The following is an 18,419-nucleotide window of genomic DNA, read 5'->3' on the forward strand; positions in this document are numbered from 1 at the left end:
ATGTGCCTTTTTTTTCTTTCTCTGCCTTAAAGGAGTTAACAGCCAAATGCACGAAAATGAGATTTACTCACCTGGGGCTCTCTCCAGCCCCTTGCAGCTGACTGTCCCACGCCGTCTGCTCCGCTACCCGCCGTTCACCCGGTCTCCGGGCTCTGTATTCAGGCCAAACGGCTGCAAGGGGCTGGAGAGAGCCCCAGGTGAGCAAACCTCATTTTCGTGCATTTGGCTGATAACGCCTTTAAAGAGTTAAACATCAGGCATGCAAGTGACAGTTTTTGTCCGGGTTGGGACCCGGTCGGACTGGGTCAGGCTATGGCATAACCCTCACTGATAAGTAATTACAGCCATAAAATACTTTCCTGACAGTAAATGGCTTCCTGGAGCAGAAAAGAAATACAAAGGGTCAATAATTCACAGATTTGAGCTCTGGCATACTTCAATGAAGGTGTTCTTGAGCAGAGACAATGACACAGTAAAAACTTAAAAACTAAATTTAAATATAAAATAAAACTGTGGGATATTTTAAAAAGTCAGTTTTAGAAGAAGGAGGATAGATACAATTGTTTTTCTCATCAGTTTATTTTCACCTCGGATGTCCTTTAAGTTGTGCATTTGTGGAGCGGTGCGGCGAGGGCAAATCACAAACATATGACCTTGTTGCAGAGTACGCCCACATGGTCATATGCATAGCTCCGCCCCCTGCACACCCCTCACCCAGTGACCTACTTCCTGTTGGACAGGTTACTGGATTTACTGTCATTCTGCGAATACGCACCGCAATGCCGCCTCCAGACTTTTAAAAAAAATATGCATACCCCATTGACTTTATTTTCCGCCACCGCAAAGTCAATATCGTGTTACTGCCGGATTTCCGTGGAAAGTAATGCAAGTCAATGGGCTATGCATTATCATTCAAGTGACTGGTAATTTATTTGGGCTACCCTCTTCTTTTAGAGGTAAGCCTATTTATTTTTGTTTTATCCAGTCTCACTTCCACACATCACATCTTGGGATGCCTCCTCCCACCCTGGAACATGCATAAGGAGCACCTTTGTGCTTTGCTGGAGTTCTTCTTTAGCAGTGGCAATATTAAAGGAGTTATCAGGCAAACATATAGCTAATGAAATGACCTACCCGCGGCTGTTGAGAAGTATAATCTTAGCAGGATCGCATCGTTTTTTTTTCTCAAATCCCTTCCCCAGCTCTGCAATTCAGGCCATTTGAATTTCATGCCCCAGAAGTAGTTTTGCCTGTCATTATGCCAACTTCCCCTTTCCTTTACGTGGAACGCAGGGGGAAGTTGGTCCGCAATGCGTGTTACCGTACTTTGAGGTATGGCTGCGCACGCGTACCAGAGCGCCGGAGGAGGGTTTGAGCTTGCCTTCGTCATTCGCAAGCCAAACCCTCCTCTTCATCCTCCGCCCACCAAACACTCCCACTCCCTTCAGCCTCTGCCTAGCCTGGTGCGCGCTCCCAGCACAGTTCATCCGTGCATTAGACGCGCAGGCAGGCAGAGGCTAACACATTATTTGATCACTTTGACTTTGACTGAAGGGAGTGGGAGTGTTTTTGGGCGGCGGCTGAAGTGGAGGGTTTGGCATGCGAGTGACGAAGCAAGCTCAAACCCTCCTCCGGCGGCTCCAGTACATGTGCACAGCCGTACGTGAACCTACGCATGCACACATATTGGGAGCTCACTGCGCTAGCGTCCTGTAGATAGGAAAATAGAACTGCGCCTGCGTTGCCAAAGGAGTTCCGGGTCGCTGGGGAGCCCGACCTCGAGGTCGGGTCCCCGACCGGAGCGTACTACACAAAATTGATGCATTACAAACGGGAACGGAGGGCGACATCCAGCTAAAGAAAGGTTCGTTACATGCAGGCATGCGTGTTTTATATAAGTTACTTTGCCTGATGACTCCTTTAAGCATGGAATGTAAGGAACTGGTAGAGAGAAGACAATGGTGCCTACCTGTGTATATGAACCTCCCGGGCGTCCCCTTGCAGAACTGCTTGGATTTGTAGGATAGTGTGACTTCCACCACTCCCGGGATGTGGCGCGGAGGGGTCTGCACTCGGATGGCGTGCGGCGTAATTAGCTGCGGAAGTAAAAGAAGCCATAATTAGCCAATGAAGGGGATAGCGGAGTGTTTTCCCATCTCCCGTAATGTCGTTCTGTCACAGCTTTATAAACAAAGGCACAAAAGAGGTAATTAACTTGTCAGCGTCTCTATGAAGCGCATGGAGCGCAATGACAATATACTTCACGCGCGTACACAAAAGTTACACGCACAATGCGCCCGTGATCGCCTGACAGGAATTCAATACACGGTGGTCACTGCGTGCGTTAACATAAATGTTATGTAACGATTTCTTCATAGGGACTAATTGGTTAAATGCAGCAGCGCAATTAATGTCAATGCGCAAATGTATCCATTAACTCTTTGCGCTACATGTAGACAACTAAGGCATTTAATGTGGACCTGAACTCTTGCACCGGACAGAAGGAAAACACAGAGAAATGCACCCTGTATGTATTTAGAGAGCTTAGCCTGTCTAATACCCCCCTTATCTATTCACAAGTTGTAATTTGATCTCTCAGCTGTGCCAGCTGGCTGCCTCGGCAGAGCAGCTAATTTGTAAACACAGGATGTTAATCCTATGTCTGCATCCGTGAAAGCAGGAATTTGACACACTGCAGATTTGTATCAGCTGCAACAAATAAATGTTTTTCTTTAAAGGTTATTATGATGGTGCTTATTTTTTTAGAGCAGAGAGGAAGTTCTGAGTTCAGGTCCGCTATAAAGGGAGGTATGCATGCTGAGTGATTCTGCCAGAGAGTTCAGGTCACTAAAGTAATAAACATACAATAAATGCCTTACTTACAATCGACTCAAGTTACAACATTTCACAGATGCAAACAAAGCTGTCTTCATGTACTAAATATACAATACTGTGTCTTTATTACATATTGTTGTTGTTGCATGTTACAGTACAGTATACACTGTCAAACAATTTAAAACACTTTAAAAGCATACTGAAAACCAAACCAAAACAAAACATAGTTTATGCTATATGTCCAAATCCAGTCAAGTCATCTGAAAGTAAATCAGTTCTCCACGTTTCACCATGTTTAACACAAAACTTAAAGAAGAACTCCAGTGAAAATAATGTAATTAAAAAATTGCTTAATTTGTACAATCATTATGTATAAATAATTGTCAGTGTTGGCTCATTGTAAAATCTTTCCTCTCCCTGACATTTATCACATGGTGACATTTTTACTGCTGGCAGGTGATGTCAGTGGAAGAAGATGCTGCTTGCTTTTTTGGCAGTTAGAAACAGGTGTTTTTTCCCACAATGCAACAAGGCTCCCACAGTGTAAAGTCAGGACCTCAGTGATGTGAGGCGCTGACATCACACTGTGGGAGGGCTTTCACCACAATATCAACCTCACAGAGCCCCCTGATGATCCATTTGAGAAAAGGAAAAGATTTCTCACGGGAAAGGGGGTATCAGCTACTGATTGGGATGAAGTTCAATTCTTGGTTACGGTTTCTCTTTAACAAGTTAATGGCATTATGACTTATTAAAACGTCCTGTTTGAGCCTGTTAACGGCAACAGGACGTTTTAGTAAGTCACTCGCTCCCGCCACCGCTCTGCACGTGTAATCGGGACAAATGGGAAAATAAACTCTACCTTCCTTCCATCACATTACTCCTTCCTGTTGCCTGACTCTACCTTCCTTCCATCACATTACTCCTTCTTGTTGCCTGACTCTACCTTCCTTCCATCACATTACTCCTTCCTGTTGCCTGACTCTACCATCCTTCCATCACATTACTCCTTCCTGTTGCCTGACTCTACCTTCCTACCATCACATTACTCCTTCCTGTTGCCTAACTCTACCTTCCTTCCATCACATTACTCCTTCCTGTTGTCTGACTCTACTTTCTTTCCATCACATTACTCCTTCCTGTTGCCTGACTCTACCTTCCTTACATCACATTACTCCTTCCTGTTGCCTGACTCTACCTTTCTTCCATCACATTACTCCTTCCTGTTGCCTGACTCTACCTTCCTTCCATCACATTACTCCTTCCTGTTGCCTGACTCTACCTTCATTCCATCACATTACTCCTTCCTGTTGCCTGACTTTACCTTCCTTCCATCACATTACTCCTTCCTGTTGCCTGACTCTACCTTCCTTCCATCACATTACTCCTTCCTGTTGCCTGACTCTACCTTCCTTTCCCAATGTTACCCTTTCCTGTTGCCAGTCTGGATTTACAACTCAGGAGCCTGTAGGCACAGGCGCTCTGGCGCCCTAAACTCTGCCTCTCAACTCAGGCCACACCCCCACATTAGGTAGGCTTCCCTCCTCCTCTGACTAGGAAGCCAGATTTTCCCCAGTATTCGGTAATCCCATTGATCTGGGTAGTTAGATGTGCCCCCCCCCCCAAGTATAGGAAGCCAGAAGTTCCCCCACTCCAGTATTAAGTAGCACCCACCCTAATAGGTAGTGGGACATTTGCACGCCCAGTTTGCAACTAGCCCGGCCCTGATGCTGTCAACCTATCACCACTCTCAACCTGCCAATCAATATTTTACATCAATTAGATCACTTTTTGATCACTCACTCACTTTGATCAATTAGATCACTTTTTGGCTGAAATCACTCAAATTATTGATTGTGTCAGCAAGTTGGTTGGTTTATTTCTAACATATTCAATCAGAGTGATCGCATTTGCCTGGAACCTACATGAAAAAATGTCCAGTGTATGGACACCTTAAGACTTCAGAACTATCACATGGTCAATGTAAAGCCTTGTTCGCACGTTACATGGTTCTTGCCGAGGAGGCCAGTTGGTGTTGATACCCGTTGGTGATTAAACGTGGTGGATCATCTCAGCTGAGCCGGGGCCATTGTTCTCCTACTCATCCCGCCCAATCCATGCCACCCTGTCCTGTGATTTGCTGTTTGCACTCCTTCCCCTTCATATCAACAGAACATGTAGCTAGCCTGGAATCTAGCGATGCGCCTGTACAGCATTGGGCCCCCATTCTGTCACATGAGAAATCTAGTCCTGACACCTGCAGACAGGCATTCTAAAATTCGGATTGCTATAAACGGCTTTCACAGACAGGTTCTCTTATATACCCTTACAATATAAATAATTTTTGAATGTCTGTGTGTCCTGCCAAGAGCTTCCGCAGCAGATGTGAGGTAGACACACAGTGAAAGTTAATGTATTCAGGATTCTGCAGAAATTCTCTTGTGGCCCGGACTGAGCTACAAATCTATTCTCAGACACATGACAGCAACAAGCTATTTTCGGAGGCCCTGGATGTATTGGCTGACCTCAATGTTTCCTTGGTGCACAGGTCCCTGGCAGTATTTAATCAAGGTAAGGAAGGATCTTTCTATCCATTTATATACCCGAAAAAAAGAAACTGGACTATAAACTTTATCTTTAGAATGATCAACGGGCAAACTGGGCTTTTCATTGAAGGGTTGTACAGAATTTTCTAGGATAATTTACTAAAGTGAGTTCTTACATTGTTCACGGCAAACATCCACTTAAGCGCAGAGATACGGTTAGCGGCTAAATAGGCCTAATATGCAAATTTCTACTTAACCATCACAGGCAGGGCCAGTTCAAGACATTTTGCTGAATGAGGCAAACTTGTAAGGAGAGTTAGGCAACAAGAAAGGGTAACTTTGGGGAAGGATGGTGGAGTTAGGCAACAGGAAGGAGTAATGTTGGGGAAGGAAGGTAGAGTTAGGCAACAGGAAGGAGTCATGTTGAGGAAGGAAGGTAGAGTTAAGCAAGAGGAAGGAGTAATGTTGCGGAAGGAAGGTAGGGTTAGGCAATAGGAAGGAGTAACGATGGGGAAGGAAGGTAGAGTTAGACAACAAGCAGGGCTGGATTTACCATAAGGCACTGTAGGCTCGTGCCTACAGGCACCTTATGTAGGAGAGGTTGCTCCCCTCCCCAAATGTCACACTACCTATTAGGGTGGGTGCTACTTAATACTGGAGTGGGGAAACTCTTGGCTTCCTATACTTGGGGGGGCACATCTACTACCCAGATCAATGGGATTACCGAATACTGGGGAAAATCTGGCTACCTATTCAGGGGAGGAGGGAAGCCTACCTAATATGGAGGCATGGCCTGAGTTGAGAGGCAGAGTTTAGGGCGCCAGAGCACCTGTGCCTACAGGCTCCTGAGTTGTAAATCCGGCGCTGGCAACAGGAACAGGTAACATTGGGAAAGGAAGGTAGAGTTAGGCAACAGGAAGGAGTAATGTGAGGGAAGGAAGGTAGAGTCAGGCAACAGGAAGGAAGGTGTGAGGCAACAGGAAGGAGTGAACAGCTGTCAAGGCCGCTGTCTGTCCCTCACTGCTGTCTTTCCCAGTCTGTCTATGTGCCAATAGCTTGTGAGACATAAAGCTTGAAGTTTAGAGAGTGCACGGCTTTCCCCCTGCTTATTGTTAAGTACAGTTTATGCATACTATCTCTATGCGGTTTCCATTGTGACCACTTTAACAGTAGCTGTGATGAGACAATGAACCTTAGCCAAGGTAACACTTTTGGCTTCCTTCGGCCACCACTTGGCCATCTTGGTAAGGTCAGGCAGGGTTGGAGCTCAGAGGAGATGGAAGCAGAGGTCTAGTTATAGCTACAGTGGCTGCCATAGGGCTCTGGAAAAGAGGCTTGCTTAAGTGCTCTCAGGTGGTCGTTTTCTTTTCCTATGTGACTCCATTCTGTGACTTTACACCACTGTGTCTGAGCTCTGTATGCTCCATAAACGTCATGTGAGAGTATGCCGACACTCATAACCATTGTGTAGGGGAAGATGTCGCTATTCATGTGTTCCTAGGTCTGGGAACCTATCAGCATTCTCCTGATGATTCATGATGTCTAGGCAAGCAACTGGAGGACCACCAGGTCGCTAGACACCCAACAAGCCGTAAACACTCTTTTCGGGTACCTTGTGGGTGATCCAACTCAGCAAACAATTGATTTTGGCCAAGAGACATCTACTGTCTATTCCTATCCCTGGAAAGTAACAGAGCTTAGAGATGTCTTAACTGGCAAAGAAACATTAAGGAGCTACAAGCTGTGAAAATGGCTGTGCTATTCAAGCCAGATTGGCTGTATAAGTATGTAGGACACGGCTAGAAGTAAGGACGGCAGCTCATCTTCTGGGGAAGCATCTTTGATTACTCGAGTTCTTAAAGATACTTTTTTCAAGACGGAATAGAACAGCTCCATTGTTTGCCTTTCAGATAAAAGCTAAAACTACCCGCTAAAAGTGAGGGGAAGGGAAAAGCCGAAATTGAAGAACGTTAAGAGATCCACTTTTGTGATGGTCCAGGAGATGAATCTCAAGTTTGACGGAAAAGAACAAACTGATGGCGAGGACTGCAAAAAACACGCGGGGAAGCGGGAGAGGTAGGGGGTCGGCAGGAGTAAGAAAACCCAAATGTATCAATTAGCCAACATCTCCAGCTCGGCTAGCCCCGAAAAACGTCAGGATTTCACTGCTCTGAATCTCATTAGCTGCGCCTTTGTTGTAACGAATGTAGCAGAGCCGCGACCCCAACACGTGTAATGTGGCGGATAACAATGGCGCGCGGCACTGTTCCTGAATCCCAGGAATTGTAAGGAGTTACCTTGTTAGGAGGCTCTTTTTTATGCTATGAAGCTCCCTGTAATATAAGATGTATGCACTTTGCTTCCCGGTTACATTAGAACTGCTCCCTCGCTGTCTTCAGTCGGCTTGTGGCGAGCCAGCCATTGTCCTGCCGGGCGGAGATTTCTGAGCGGAATTCTGACAAAGATTTCACACTGGTTTGGAAGACAAAGGAATCCCCCCGGCTTCATCGGGACAGGGAGGACGATTAGCTTGCAAACTTCTAACGCGCGCCTTCAATGGCAACGCCGTTCGCGTCCTTTCTTAAAAAGGGCCCTCCCAAGTTCAATAAACTTTTCTTAAAGTGAAGGGACTCTTGATACGGAGGTGGAATGGTCCCTGGCAGGTGCTAGGTATCTTTGCCAATCATGGGGGAGGGGGAATTAAAGGGACACATGCTTTGCCAGTCTCTGTTTCTTTTTTTTCTGGCCAGTTACCAGTTCTGGCCAGTTACCGTACCAGTTATCCGGTTCATTATTATTCCACTTATTTGAACCCTGAATGCTTCCAAGCAGACTCAATGAATTAGAGTCCCGATACAATTCACTTTTCTCCGAGGTTTTTGCACTAGGAGATAATTTTAAATTTTATCTTTAAATAACTTTTTAGCATCTAACAATTGAAAATGTACTAAAAAGTTAGTTAAAAAGAGACTTAATCTGAGTATTTCCCTTTTTTCTGGGGAGTTAAAGGATACCTGACCCAAGACAAAGCTCCCTCAGCTAAGCACAGAGGTATGTTCATGTTCATGCACAACATTCCTCTGTGCACTGCCCGTTTCCTCTGGCCCCTGTAATAACTGCTTGAAAAATGTAACTTTGGGCCAAATTCAAGTTCTCAGACAGGAAGAGGCAGGCTTGCTGTTATGTTCCCTCCTATCACCCTCCCATTCCCTCCTTTTAAAGAGTAACTGTCGGGCATAAAATGAAAAATCAATTCTTTATTTTTATCTGGTAAACAACTACTAACCAGGCAATCCAAAAGTAAAAATCACTTTTACTTTTCTTGTTGATAAATGATCATTCCCCAGTTTACCTGACTCTTATTTGGTACACACAAAATTTGGTACACAAAAAGGAAGTTGCAGGGCATGCTGGGTTGCCCTTTTTTGCTTCTCCACTTTCCCCTCAGAATTAACTAATGCAGCCTCATTGGCTGAAGCCTCTTTCCCTCCTGTTTTCCCCTCCCACACCTCTGTTCCTCTCTGATTGGCCAATATTTGTCATGCTGAGACAATGCACTTTCTCTAGTGAAGGGCGGGCAATGCATACACAATCAGGCAGAGGAGAGTAAGGGAGGAAATGACATCTGGATTGGCTTCAAAATAGCCACAGATAAAATGGGAAATGCTAAGAAGGATTTTCTCTTTTTTTACAGTAGAAAAATCACTAAAATCAAAACGTGGACAGTGCAATACATGTGTTATGTAAGTAAAGCAAGTATTTATCTACTTATATATGTGTTGTTTTTTTCTGAGATAGTATGGCTGACAGCCATACTATGTGACAGGGAAGAGGAGGGAATAGGAGGGTGAACATTTTACTTCAGCCAAAAGTCAAAATTTTCAAGGAGTGATTACAGAGACAAGAGGAACGAGAAGGTATTGCTAGTTTCTCCTTGACTGTGGTTTAGGGTTCTGAACAAAACCCCTGGTTCCATATATAATTGGCACACAGCCTGTGCATACGCTTGCTAAATGGAGTGATATATTCATTCGGTGTGAGTCTACGACAAAACATACGTTAAAGGTATGCAGAGAGTTGTGAGGTTTGGAGCTGGAATGCAAGCTTTGTTGATGTTTAGGGCCACCACATAAAACGTTGACCACCTCGGACGTAGATGACCCCCTACTACGGGCATTTAAGAGTAAGTCAGAACAATCACTGAGTGGTCAGAGGTCACAATGTGGTCAGCCATGAAGAGGACACCCACCTCACTCCATACCAACATGGTGCCGAAGATGACTTGTAGGCCGTCAAAGAAGTTGTCTCCTATAATGATGACCGTGGCTCCTCCGGTCGTCCAGCCTTCGCTCGGGCTGATGGCTTTGATACATGGTGTGGCTGCTTTTTCAAAACAGAGGAGAGAAGATGAAAACAGGGGATACATTATTGTAAGGAGCATCAAATCTCAGAACACGGGTTTTTATATTTGCAATGAGGACTACAAATATATATTCTTGTAATGTAATAACAGTGACATAACAATTATAACTGACTAAAGGAGCACTTGCATCCTAATATACCCAGCCAACCGCTTGCTAGGCTGTATAAAGTTAGGGCACACTCTCCTAAAAGGTCCACCATAGTCCAAGCTCTTCAAACATGATGTAGTATTAAGCAGAACTGAAGTGAAAATAAACTTATGAGATAAGTATTTGGACAGTAAATGTAGGGCTAATTCTATATAAAACTTTTCTGGAGTCCCATATATTTATTTGGGGTTTAAAGAGACACTGAAGTCTCGTTTTTTTACCTTGTTTTCTTATTCAGTCTTCTTCAGCATTAAATTCTAAGCTGAATCGTTGCATCCCTGTGGCAAAACGAGTTATTTATAGCCCTGAAATTGCCCAGCTAGGTTCCACAGGTTGCATCATTCTGCTTCCTGGTACTGCGCACAGCTCTGCCTCTACACCAGTCAATCTCCTCCTCTCCCCGCCCTTCTCAGTCTTCTTTCACTGAGAGGGGAGGGGAGAGGCGGAGATTGACTGAATAAGAGGCAGAGCTACTGGGCAAAGCTCTGCCTCTACCAGGCAGCAAAATCTACGACCTGCAAAGTTGTGGAACTGTGCAGGTCAATTTCAGGACTATAAATAACTCGTTCTGCCACGGGGATACGGCGATTCAGCTTAGAATTTAATGCTGAAGAAGGCAATGAGGTAAAAAATGAAACTTTAGAGTCTCTTTAAACATAGCTATACAGCCTAGGCCAGTGATGGCTAACCTTGGCACTCCAGCTGTGGTGGAACTACAACTCCCATGAGGCATTGCAATACTCTGACAGCTCTAAGCATAACTTGGGGAGGCAGAGGCATGATGGAATTTGTAGTTTTATCACAGCTGGAGTGCCAAGGTTAGCCATCACTGGCCTAGGCTAAGTGTCACTGAGAGGGCGGAGCTACATACCATTTTAAAGCAATATATAGATATAGGAAGTGTTTTTAATGCTGAAACCAGGTAAATTTAGTATTTATGTAGCGCCAACATCTTCCGCAGCGCTGTACAGAGTATATATTGTCTCGTCACATAACTGTCCCTCAGAGGGGCTCACAATCTAATCCCTACCATAGTCATATGCCTATGTATGTATTGTGTAGTGTATGCATCATAGCCTAGGGCCAATTTAGGGGAAGCCAATTAAATTATTTGTATGTTTTTGGGATGTGGGAGGAAATTGGGGTGCCCGGAGGAAACCCACGCAGACACGGGGAGAAGATACAAACGTGCATTCTACTTTATATTACTACAGCGCCTCCTAAAGCATGGCTTAATTTTTTAAAACAATCCTCTGCAACACACATTTTAGGTTGGTTTTAAAATACAGCTGAATGACTGCGCTGTCAGAGGGTAGGTGATGCCGCAGGCCGACCATGTCCCCCACCCCACCACCTCCCCTGACTGGGAGACCACCATCTATCCCAGCTTGTATGAATCAATCCCCTGATTACAAATACTCTCTAGTTAACATACTAAAATGTATTACCGCCGCAATAAAACATTCTCTGCGCGTAGCCGGTTAAATGTACTCTATTTTCCTCTTTTTAAAGAAAAAACATTTCAGCTAAAACGTCCCCATAAGAAGTCCTCCTCTTCAATCCGTGACAATAACATGATTACAGCCACAATTGAACATAATCGTCCTGAATACCTGATCGCCTGCTGGAGAGTTAAAATGGAAATTATCAAGAGGCTCTTCTTTGTTAAAATAATGATCACTCCACAAATAAAGGCTTTTATCCCAAATGCGCAACGCAGCCTTGAAATGCAAATTCAGCCGCCGGTGGGCGCGTGCCGGTTATTAAATATCGCCGTGCCCCGCCTGTTTAAGCACCCCTTTGGCGTGATGGCTTATAAGAGCCGTGTAAATGTCATTTTTGTCTCTAGTGTAGTTGATAGGGAACGCACGGCGCTTCGTACGCGGCCCCCATCAAAGGGCGCGAGCCTGGGGAATCGCTGGGAAAATACAGACTAGCGCTAAAATTCTAAAAGATTAAGTGGTGTACATTTCATTTATAGCGGGTGAACTTTATCTACTAGGGAGGTGTTATAGTTCCTGGAGGGGGCTTCAGCCGACGTACTCATTGCGAGGACGATGGCGGGAAAAACTAAAAGGGAGGGGACTTTAAAGGAACCAGAGACAAAGCACCCTCATGTATTTTACCATATATATCAGTGGGAACATTAGAGAAAACACCTACCTTGCTTTCTGTTTCATTCTGCACTGCACAGCTTGCTTCTAATCAGCCCTGATAAAATCCCCGACTGAGCATTCAGTCTGGCTTTGCTCAGGAATATTTATAGCTCAGTCTGTGTTCTCTCATGTCTTTTCAAGTCCAAGCCTGCCCCCTGCTGGCTCTGCTCAGGAATCATGATAGCTGAGTCATTGTAGCAAAGCCAGACTGAATGCTCAGTCGGGGATTTTATCAGGTCTGATAAAAAACAAACTGTGCAGTGCAGAATGAAACAGAAAGCATGGTAGGTGTTTTCTCTAATGTTCCCACTGATCTATTTGGTAAAATACATGAGGGTGCTTCGTCTCTGGTTCACTTTAAGGGGTGGGGGGGAAGGTTGATTCCATGATGAATTTCACAGCAAACAATTTGCATTTCGTAGCATAAACTCAAATCAAACTTGTGATGGTGTTTAAAGCATATTTAAAGCGAGAGGTATAAGGAGGCTGACATATTGATTTCCTTTTGAACAATATTAGTTTCCTGGCATTCCTGGTGATTTCTTTGGGTGCAGCAGTGTCTGAATCACACACTTGAAACAAGCATGCAGCTAATCTAGTAATATTAAAACAGAGGCGCCAGAGCAGAATAACTTTTATTAAAGTGGACCTGAACTCAGAACTCCTCTCTGCTCTAAAAGATACACAACAGCATGAGAACCTTTAAACAAAAAGCATTTCTTTATTACAGCTGATACAAATCCTAAAATAAATCTGTACTGTTTCTACTTCCTGATTCATGGAAGCAGACATATTGTTTACAGCCTGTGCTTTCAAATGGGCTAATCTGCCATCTCTGCCATAGGCAGTCATGTGACACAGGGGAGGATCTAATTACAACTTGTGATTAGACACAAATGAGGGGGAATTAAACAGGCTAAACTCTCTAAATACATTCAGGGTGCATTTCTCTGCGTTTTCCTTCTGTCCTGTGCAAGAGTTTAGGTCCACTTTAAATCCATTGATTACTAGTGATGAACTGAAATTTCGCTTTAATGTAATTTCACATCGTAATTTGCAATTACCACACAAAATTGCAATTTGCGATTTTTGGAAAATTCATAATGAATTCTGCCGTAATTCGCAATTTTGCATCGTAATTTTGCGTTAAATCGTAATTTCATGTTTCATTTCACGTTACTCGTAATTTTGTCATTGTGTGTTTTCACAGGCAAAGATTACACGAAATTACTAGTAACACGAAATTATAATTTTCCTGTTTTACACACAAAAGAAAAATCATAAAAAAAAAAAAAAAAAAAAAAAAAAAAAATGAATTAAAGGTAAGAAATGTATTATGATTACAAAAATGTCATATACAGTCGTAATTAAAGGGGCACTACAGCGAAAAACTGTAAAATTTAAAATATGTGCAAACATATACAAATAAGAAGTACATTTTTTCCAGAGTAAAATGAGACATAAATTACTTTTCTCCTATGTTGCTGTCACTTACAGTAGGTAGTAGAAATCTGATAGAAGCGGCAGGTTTTGGACTAGTCCATCTCTTCATAGGGGATCCTCAGCAAGGCTTTTATTCTTCTATAAATATATTCCTGAAAAAGGATTTAAACAATGATCCTGGCCAGCTTCCCTGCTCCCTACACAGTTTTTTGGCAGTTGGACAGAGCAACGGCCATTCACTAAGTGCTTTTGAAAATAAATATATCCCTGAGAATCCCCTATAAAGAGTTGGACTAGTCCAAAGCCTGTCACTTCTGTCAGATTTCTACTACCTACTGTAAGTGACAGCAACATAGCAGAAAAGTAATTTATGCCTCATTTTACTCTGGAAAAAATGTACTTCTTATTTGTATATGTTTGCACATACTTTAAATTTTACAGTTTTTCCCTCTATTGCCCCTTTAAGCAAAATTGTGTTTAATTTTTGGTGATTACGATTTTACAATTACGTAATTACAAATATTACGTGAAATTTAGCACAATTGTAATTTGCACATTACGGTGGTGACTAGCGATGGCGAATGGTCAGTGAGATGTGTATAATTCTGGCAGTATGCAGTTTGGAAGCGGTCCAATGTCATAAACTTCTGATCCATCCTGATTAGCGCCATCCAAAGCCGCACACCGATTGCATGTTCTTTTTTCTCAGTAACGTAAAGAAGTGAATAAATAAACAGTTGTAGAAAGTCGAGAGCCTCGTTTTCTGAGTAACGCGCGTTTCACGGTTACACCGCCGTATCAGACAATAAATCCACCTCCACAAAACACAGAGGAGGATTGTGGTGACGCATCTGCATTTTATGATTTCCAAGCGATCGGCTTAGTAAATATTATAATGCGGCTGACAGCTGCAAGGAGGCAACATCATTATCAGAATCACAATGTTCCAACATACAGAATGAAGAGATAGCGAGGAGGGCAACTATACGGAGGAGCGCTGCTGCAGCCCTGGCTAACTCTCTGTGCATTATGGGAAATAGAAAAGGGGAACTCTACTGACATAAGAAGAGCTGTCTGAGCACTGCTGCAGCCCCGGCCAGCTCTCTGTGCATTATGGGAAATAGTAAAGGGGAACTCTACTGACATAAGAGGAGCCGTCTGAGCGCTGCTGCAGCCCCGGCCAGCTCTCTGTGCATTATGGGAAATACTAAAGGGGAACTCTACTGACATAAGAGGAGCCGCCTGAGCGCTGCTGCAGCCCCGGCCAGCTCTCTGTGCATTATGGGAAATAATAAAGGGGAACTCTACTGACATAAGAGGAGCCGTCTGAGCGCTGCTGCAGCCCCGGCCAGCTCTCTGTGCAATATGGGAAATAATAAAGGGGAACTCTACTGACATAAGAGGAGCTGTCTGAGCGCTGCTGCAGCACTGGCCAGCTCTCTGTGCATTATGGGAAATAGTAAAGGGGAACTCTACTACCATAAGAGGAGCCGTCTGAGCACTGCTGCAGCCCCGGCCAGCTCTCTGTGCATTATGGGAAATAGTAAAGGGGAACTCTACTGACATAAGAGGAGCTGCCAGAGCGCTGCTGCAGCCCCGGCCTACTCTCTGTGCATTATGGGAAATAGTAAAGGGGAACTCTACTGACATAAGAGGAGCTGCCTGAGCGCTGCTGCAGCCCAGGCCTACTCTCTGTGCATTATGGGAAATAGTAAAGGGGAACTCTACTGACATAAGAGGAGGGGCCTGAGTGCTGCTGCAGCCCTGGCTAACTCTCTGTGCATTATGGGAAATAGTAAAGGGGAACTCTACTGACATAAGAGGAGGGGCCTGAGTGCTGCTGCAGCCCCAGGCTAACTCTCTGTGCATTATGGGAAATAGTAAAGGGGAACTCTACTGACATAAGAGAAGCCGTCTGAGTGCTGCTGCACCCCCGGCTAACTCTCTGTGCATTATGGGAAATATTAAAGGGGAACTCTACTGACATAAGAGGAGCTGCCTGAGCGCTGCTGCAGCCCTGGCTAACTCTCTGTGCATTATGGGAAATAGTAAAGGGGAACTCTACTGACATAACAGGAGCCGTCTGAGCGCTGCTGCAGCCCTGGCTAACTCTCTGTGCATTATGGGAAATAGTAAAGGGGAACTCTACTGACATAAGAGGAGCCGTCTGAGCGCTGCTGCAGCCCTGGCCAGCTCTCTGTGCATTATGGGAAATAGTAAAGGGGAACTCTACTGACATAACAGGAGCCGTCTGAGCGCTGCTGCAGCCCTAGCCAACTCTCTGTGCATTATGGGAAATAGTAAAGGGGAACTCTACTGACATAACAGGAGCCGTCTGAGCGCTGCTGCAGCCCTGGCTAACTCTCTGTGCATTATGAGAAATACTAAAGGGGAACTCTACTGACATAAGAGGAGCCGTCTGAGTGCTGCTGCAGCCCAGGCAACTCTCTGTGCATTATGGGAAATAGTAAAGGGGAACTCTACTGACATAAGAGAAGCTGTCTGAGCGCTGCTGCAGCCCCGGCTAACTCTCTGTGCATTATGGGAAATAGTAAAGGGGAACTCTACTGACATAAGAGAAGCTGTCTGAGCGCTGCTGCAGCCCCGGCTAACTCTCTGTGCATTATGGGAAATAGTAAAGGGGAACTCTACTGACATAAGAGGAGCTGTCTGAGCGCTGCTGCAGCCCCGGCCAGCTCTCTGTGCATTATGAGAAATACTAAAGGGGAACTCTACTGATATAAGAGGAGCCGTCTGAGTGCTGCTGCAGCCCAGGCAACTCTCTGTGCATTATGGGAAATAGTAAAGGGGAACTCTACTGACATAAGAGAAGCTGTCTGAGCGCTGCTGCAGCCCCGGCTAACTCTCTGTGCATTATGGAAAATAGTAAAGGGGAACTCTACTGACATAAGAGAAGCTGTCTGAGCGCTGCTGCAGCCCCGGCCAACTCTCTGTGCATTATGGGAAATAGTAAAGGGGAACTCTACTGACACAACAGGATCCGTCTGAGCGCTGCTGCAGCCCTAGCCAACTCTCTGTGCATTATGGGAAATAGTAAAGGGGAACTCTGCTGACATAATAGGAGACGTCTGAGCACTGCTGCAGCCCCGGCCAGCTCTCTATACATTATGGGAAATAGTAAAGGGGAACTCTACTGACTCGTCTGAGCGCTGCTGCAGCCCCGGCTAACTCTCTGTGCATTATGGGAAATAGTAAAGGGGAACTCTACTGACATAAGAGGAGCTGCCTGAGCGCTGCTGCAGCCCTGGCTAACTCTCTGTACAGTATGTATGCGGATCAAGAGATATTGAATACTTTGAATAGATTGTGCAGGTAAGAGCTCTTACTACATGGAGGTCGTAAAAGTGGTCAATGACTGGCCAATCAAAATTGGATGTGTGGACCAGGCTTTACTTACCTCAGTAGTTGAAAGCCTCAGGGTAGCTGCAAAGTGATGGCAAACACCATGGTGATTCTGCTATGGGACTCATTGTTACAGATCAGGCACAAACAGGGGCGTAACTAGAGGGGAGCAGCCGCTGTGATCGCAGGGGGGCCCAGAGCTGTGTGGGGCCCCAACTACTACTCCTCCCTTCCTCCAATACAGGGGACTATACCTCAGATCATGATGGCTACACTTGTTTTATGACTCTTGTGAGATGGACCCCCAGGCCATGAAGGGCAACAAGGGGACGTAAGGGAAGGGGTGGGAACATCTGTGGGCCCCATGGATTGTAGTAATGCCACCGGGCATGAATCAGACATAGGGTTGTAGGACACCCTCTCTTTATGGCAGGTTTGCAGCGTCACTGATATATAGCAGTGTAGAGCACTCTAAGCAGGCGACTCATGATGACATCATCTCCACCTTCCCAGCAAGCACCTCATTATCATGCCATTGGGAGCGGGAAAACCAGAATGTAAACACTACTGTAAGCGATTCATGCCAGATACAAAGAAGGTTGATGCAAGCGACTGTTTCCCGCACAATGTGCATGGCGGGATATGGATCGGCAGCGCTGAGGCATTCTCAATCAACTAATCAACCAGTCCCCGTCCTTCACATTCACTCAGGATAATTATAGCTCATCTCTTATAACTATTTTATAGAGTTACCTCCCTGAACTTCACATCAATTATACAGCCTCACAGTAATAAATAACTCAGATGCTGCTATTTCTATTACACAGTCAGTGAGGACTTGTTCACATCTAGGGCGTTTTGCGGTTTTTTCAAGCGCCGGTGAATTTGAAAATCGCCTTAAAAACGCTTGTGCAATGATTCCCAATGAGAGAGTTCACATCTGAGCGGCGGTTCATTTCCGATCCGCTCAGCAAAGCGCTGCCTGTACCATTTTTGAGGCGTTTTGCCTCAATGGAAGGTATAGGGATATCGCCAATTTCCCGAGCGCTTTTAAGAATAAATGTATTGTATTTATTCTTTTCCGGTTCAAAGAGTTCACTTCCTGATTGAAGAGACAAATCGCTCTGCAAAAGCGCTTTATAAAAACCGCAGCGCCCACCTGAGCGTCGGGAGGGGGGAAAAACTTGCCCCCAAAATCGACGTTTTTGCGATTTCGATATGAACAAAGCCTAATAGTGTGACTGTTGGTTCGATTTTTCCCAGTTTACTCTCCATATTGAAGACAGGATGCTATTCCAGCTCCTGCAGCTAGAGGAAAACTGTAGCGAGGAGAATATGGAGGCTGCCATATTTATTTCCTTTTAAACAATACCAGTTGCCTGGCTGCCCTGCTGGTCTATTTGGCTGCAGAAGTGTCTGAACCACACCAGAAACAAGCATGCAGCTAATCTTGTCAGATCTGACAATGTCAGAAACACCTGATCTGCTGCATGCTTGTTCGGGGT

At 44.9% G+C, this 18,419-nt stretch overlaps 1 protein-coding gene across 5 annotated transcripts in view; it reads right to left on the reverse strand.

Moving 5' to 3' along the window:
- The window catches only part of EBF1 (EBF transcription factor 1), a 481,397-nt gene that overhangs the window by 81,300 nt on the left and 381,678 nt on the right, over positions 1 to 18,419 (reverse strand). For 3 of the 5 annotated variants that reach the window (XM_068278298.1, XM_068278296.1, XM_068278293.1), the window contains exons 9-10: positions 9,631 to 9,764; positions 1,970 to 2,096 (exon numbers count right to left, since the gene is read on the reverse strand). In XM_068278298.1, the coding sequence (XP_068134399.1) occupies positions 1,970 to 2,096; positions 9,631 to 9,764 (261 nt within the window). The remainder of the gene's footprint in view (positions 1 to 1,969; positions 2,097 to 9,630; positions 9,765 to 18,419) is intronic. The other 2 variants (XM_068278297.1, XM_068278295.1) reach the window with 1 other exon arrangement.

Source organism: Hyperolius riggenbachi, chromosome 3 (genome assembly GCF_040937935.1).
Source record: "Hyperolius riggenbachi isolate aHypRig1 chromosome 3, aHypRig1.pri, whole genome shotgun sequence".
Classification (NCBI taxonomy): Eukaryota; Metazoa; Chordata; class Amphibia; order Anura; family Hyperoliidae; genus Hyperolius; species Hyperolius riggenbachi.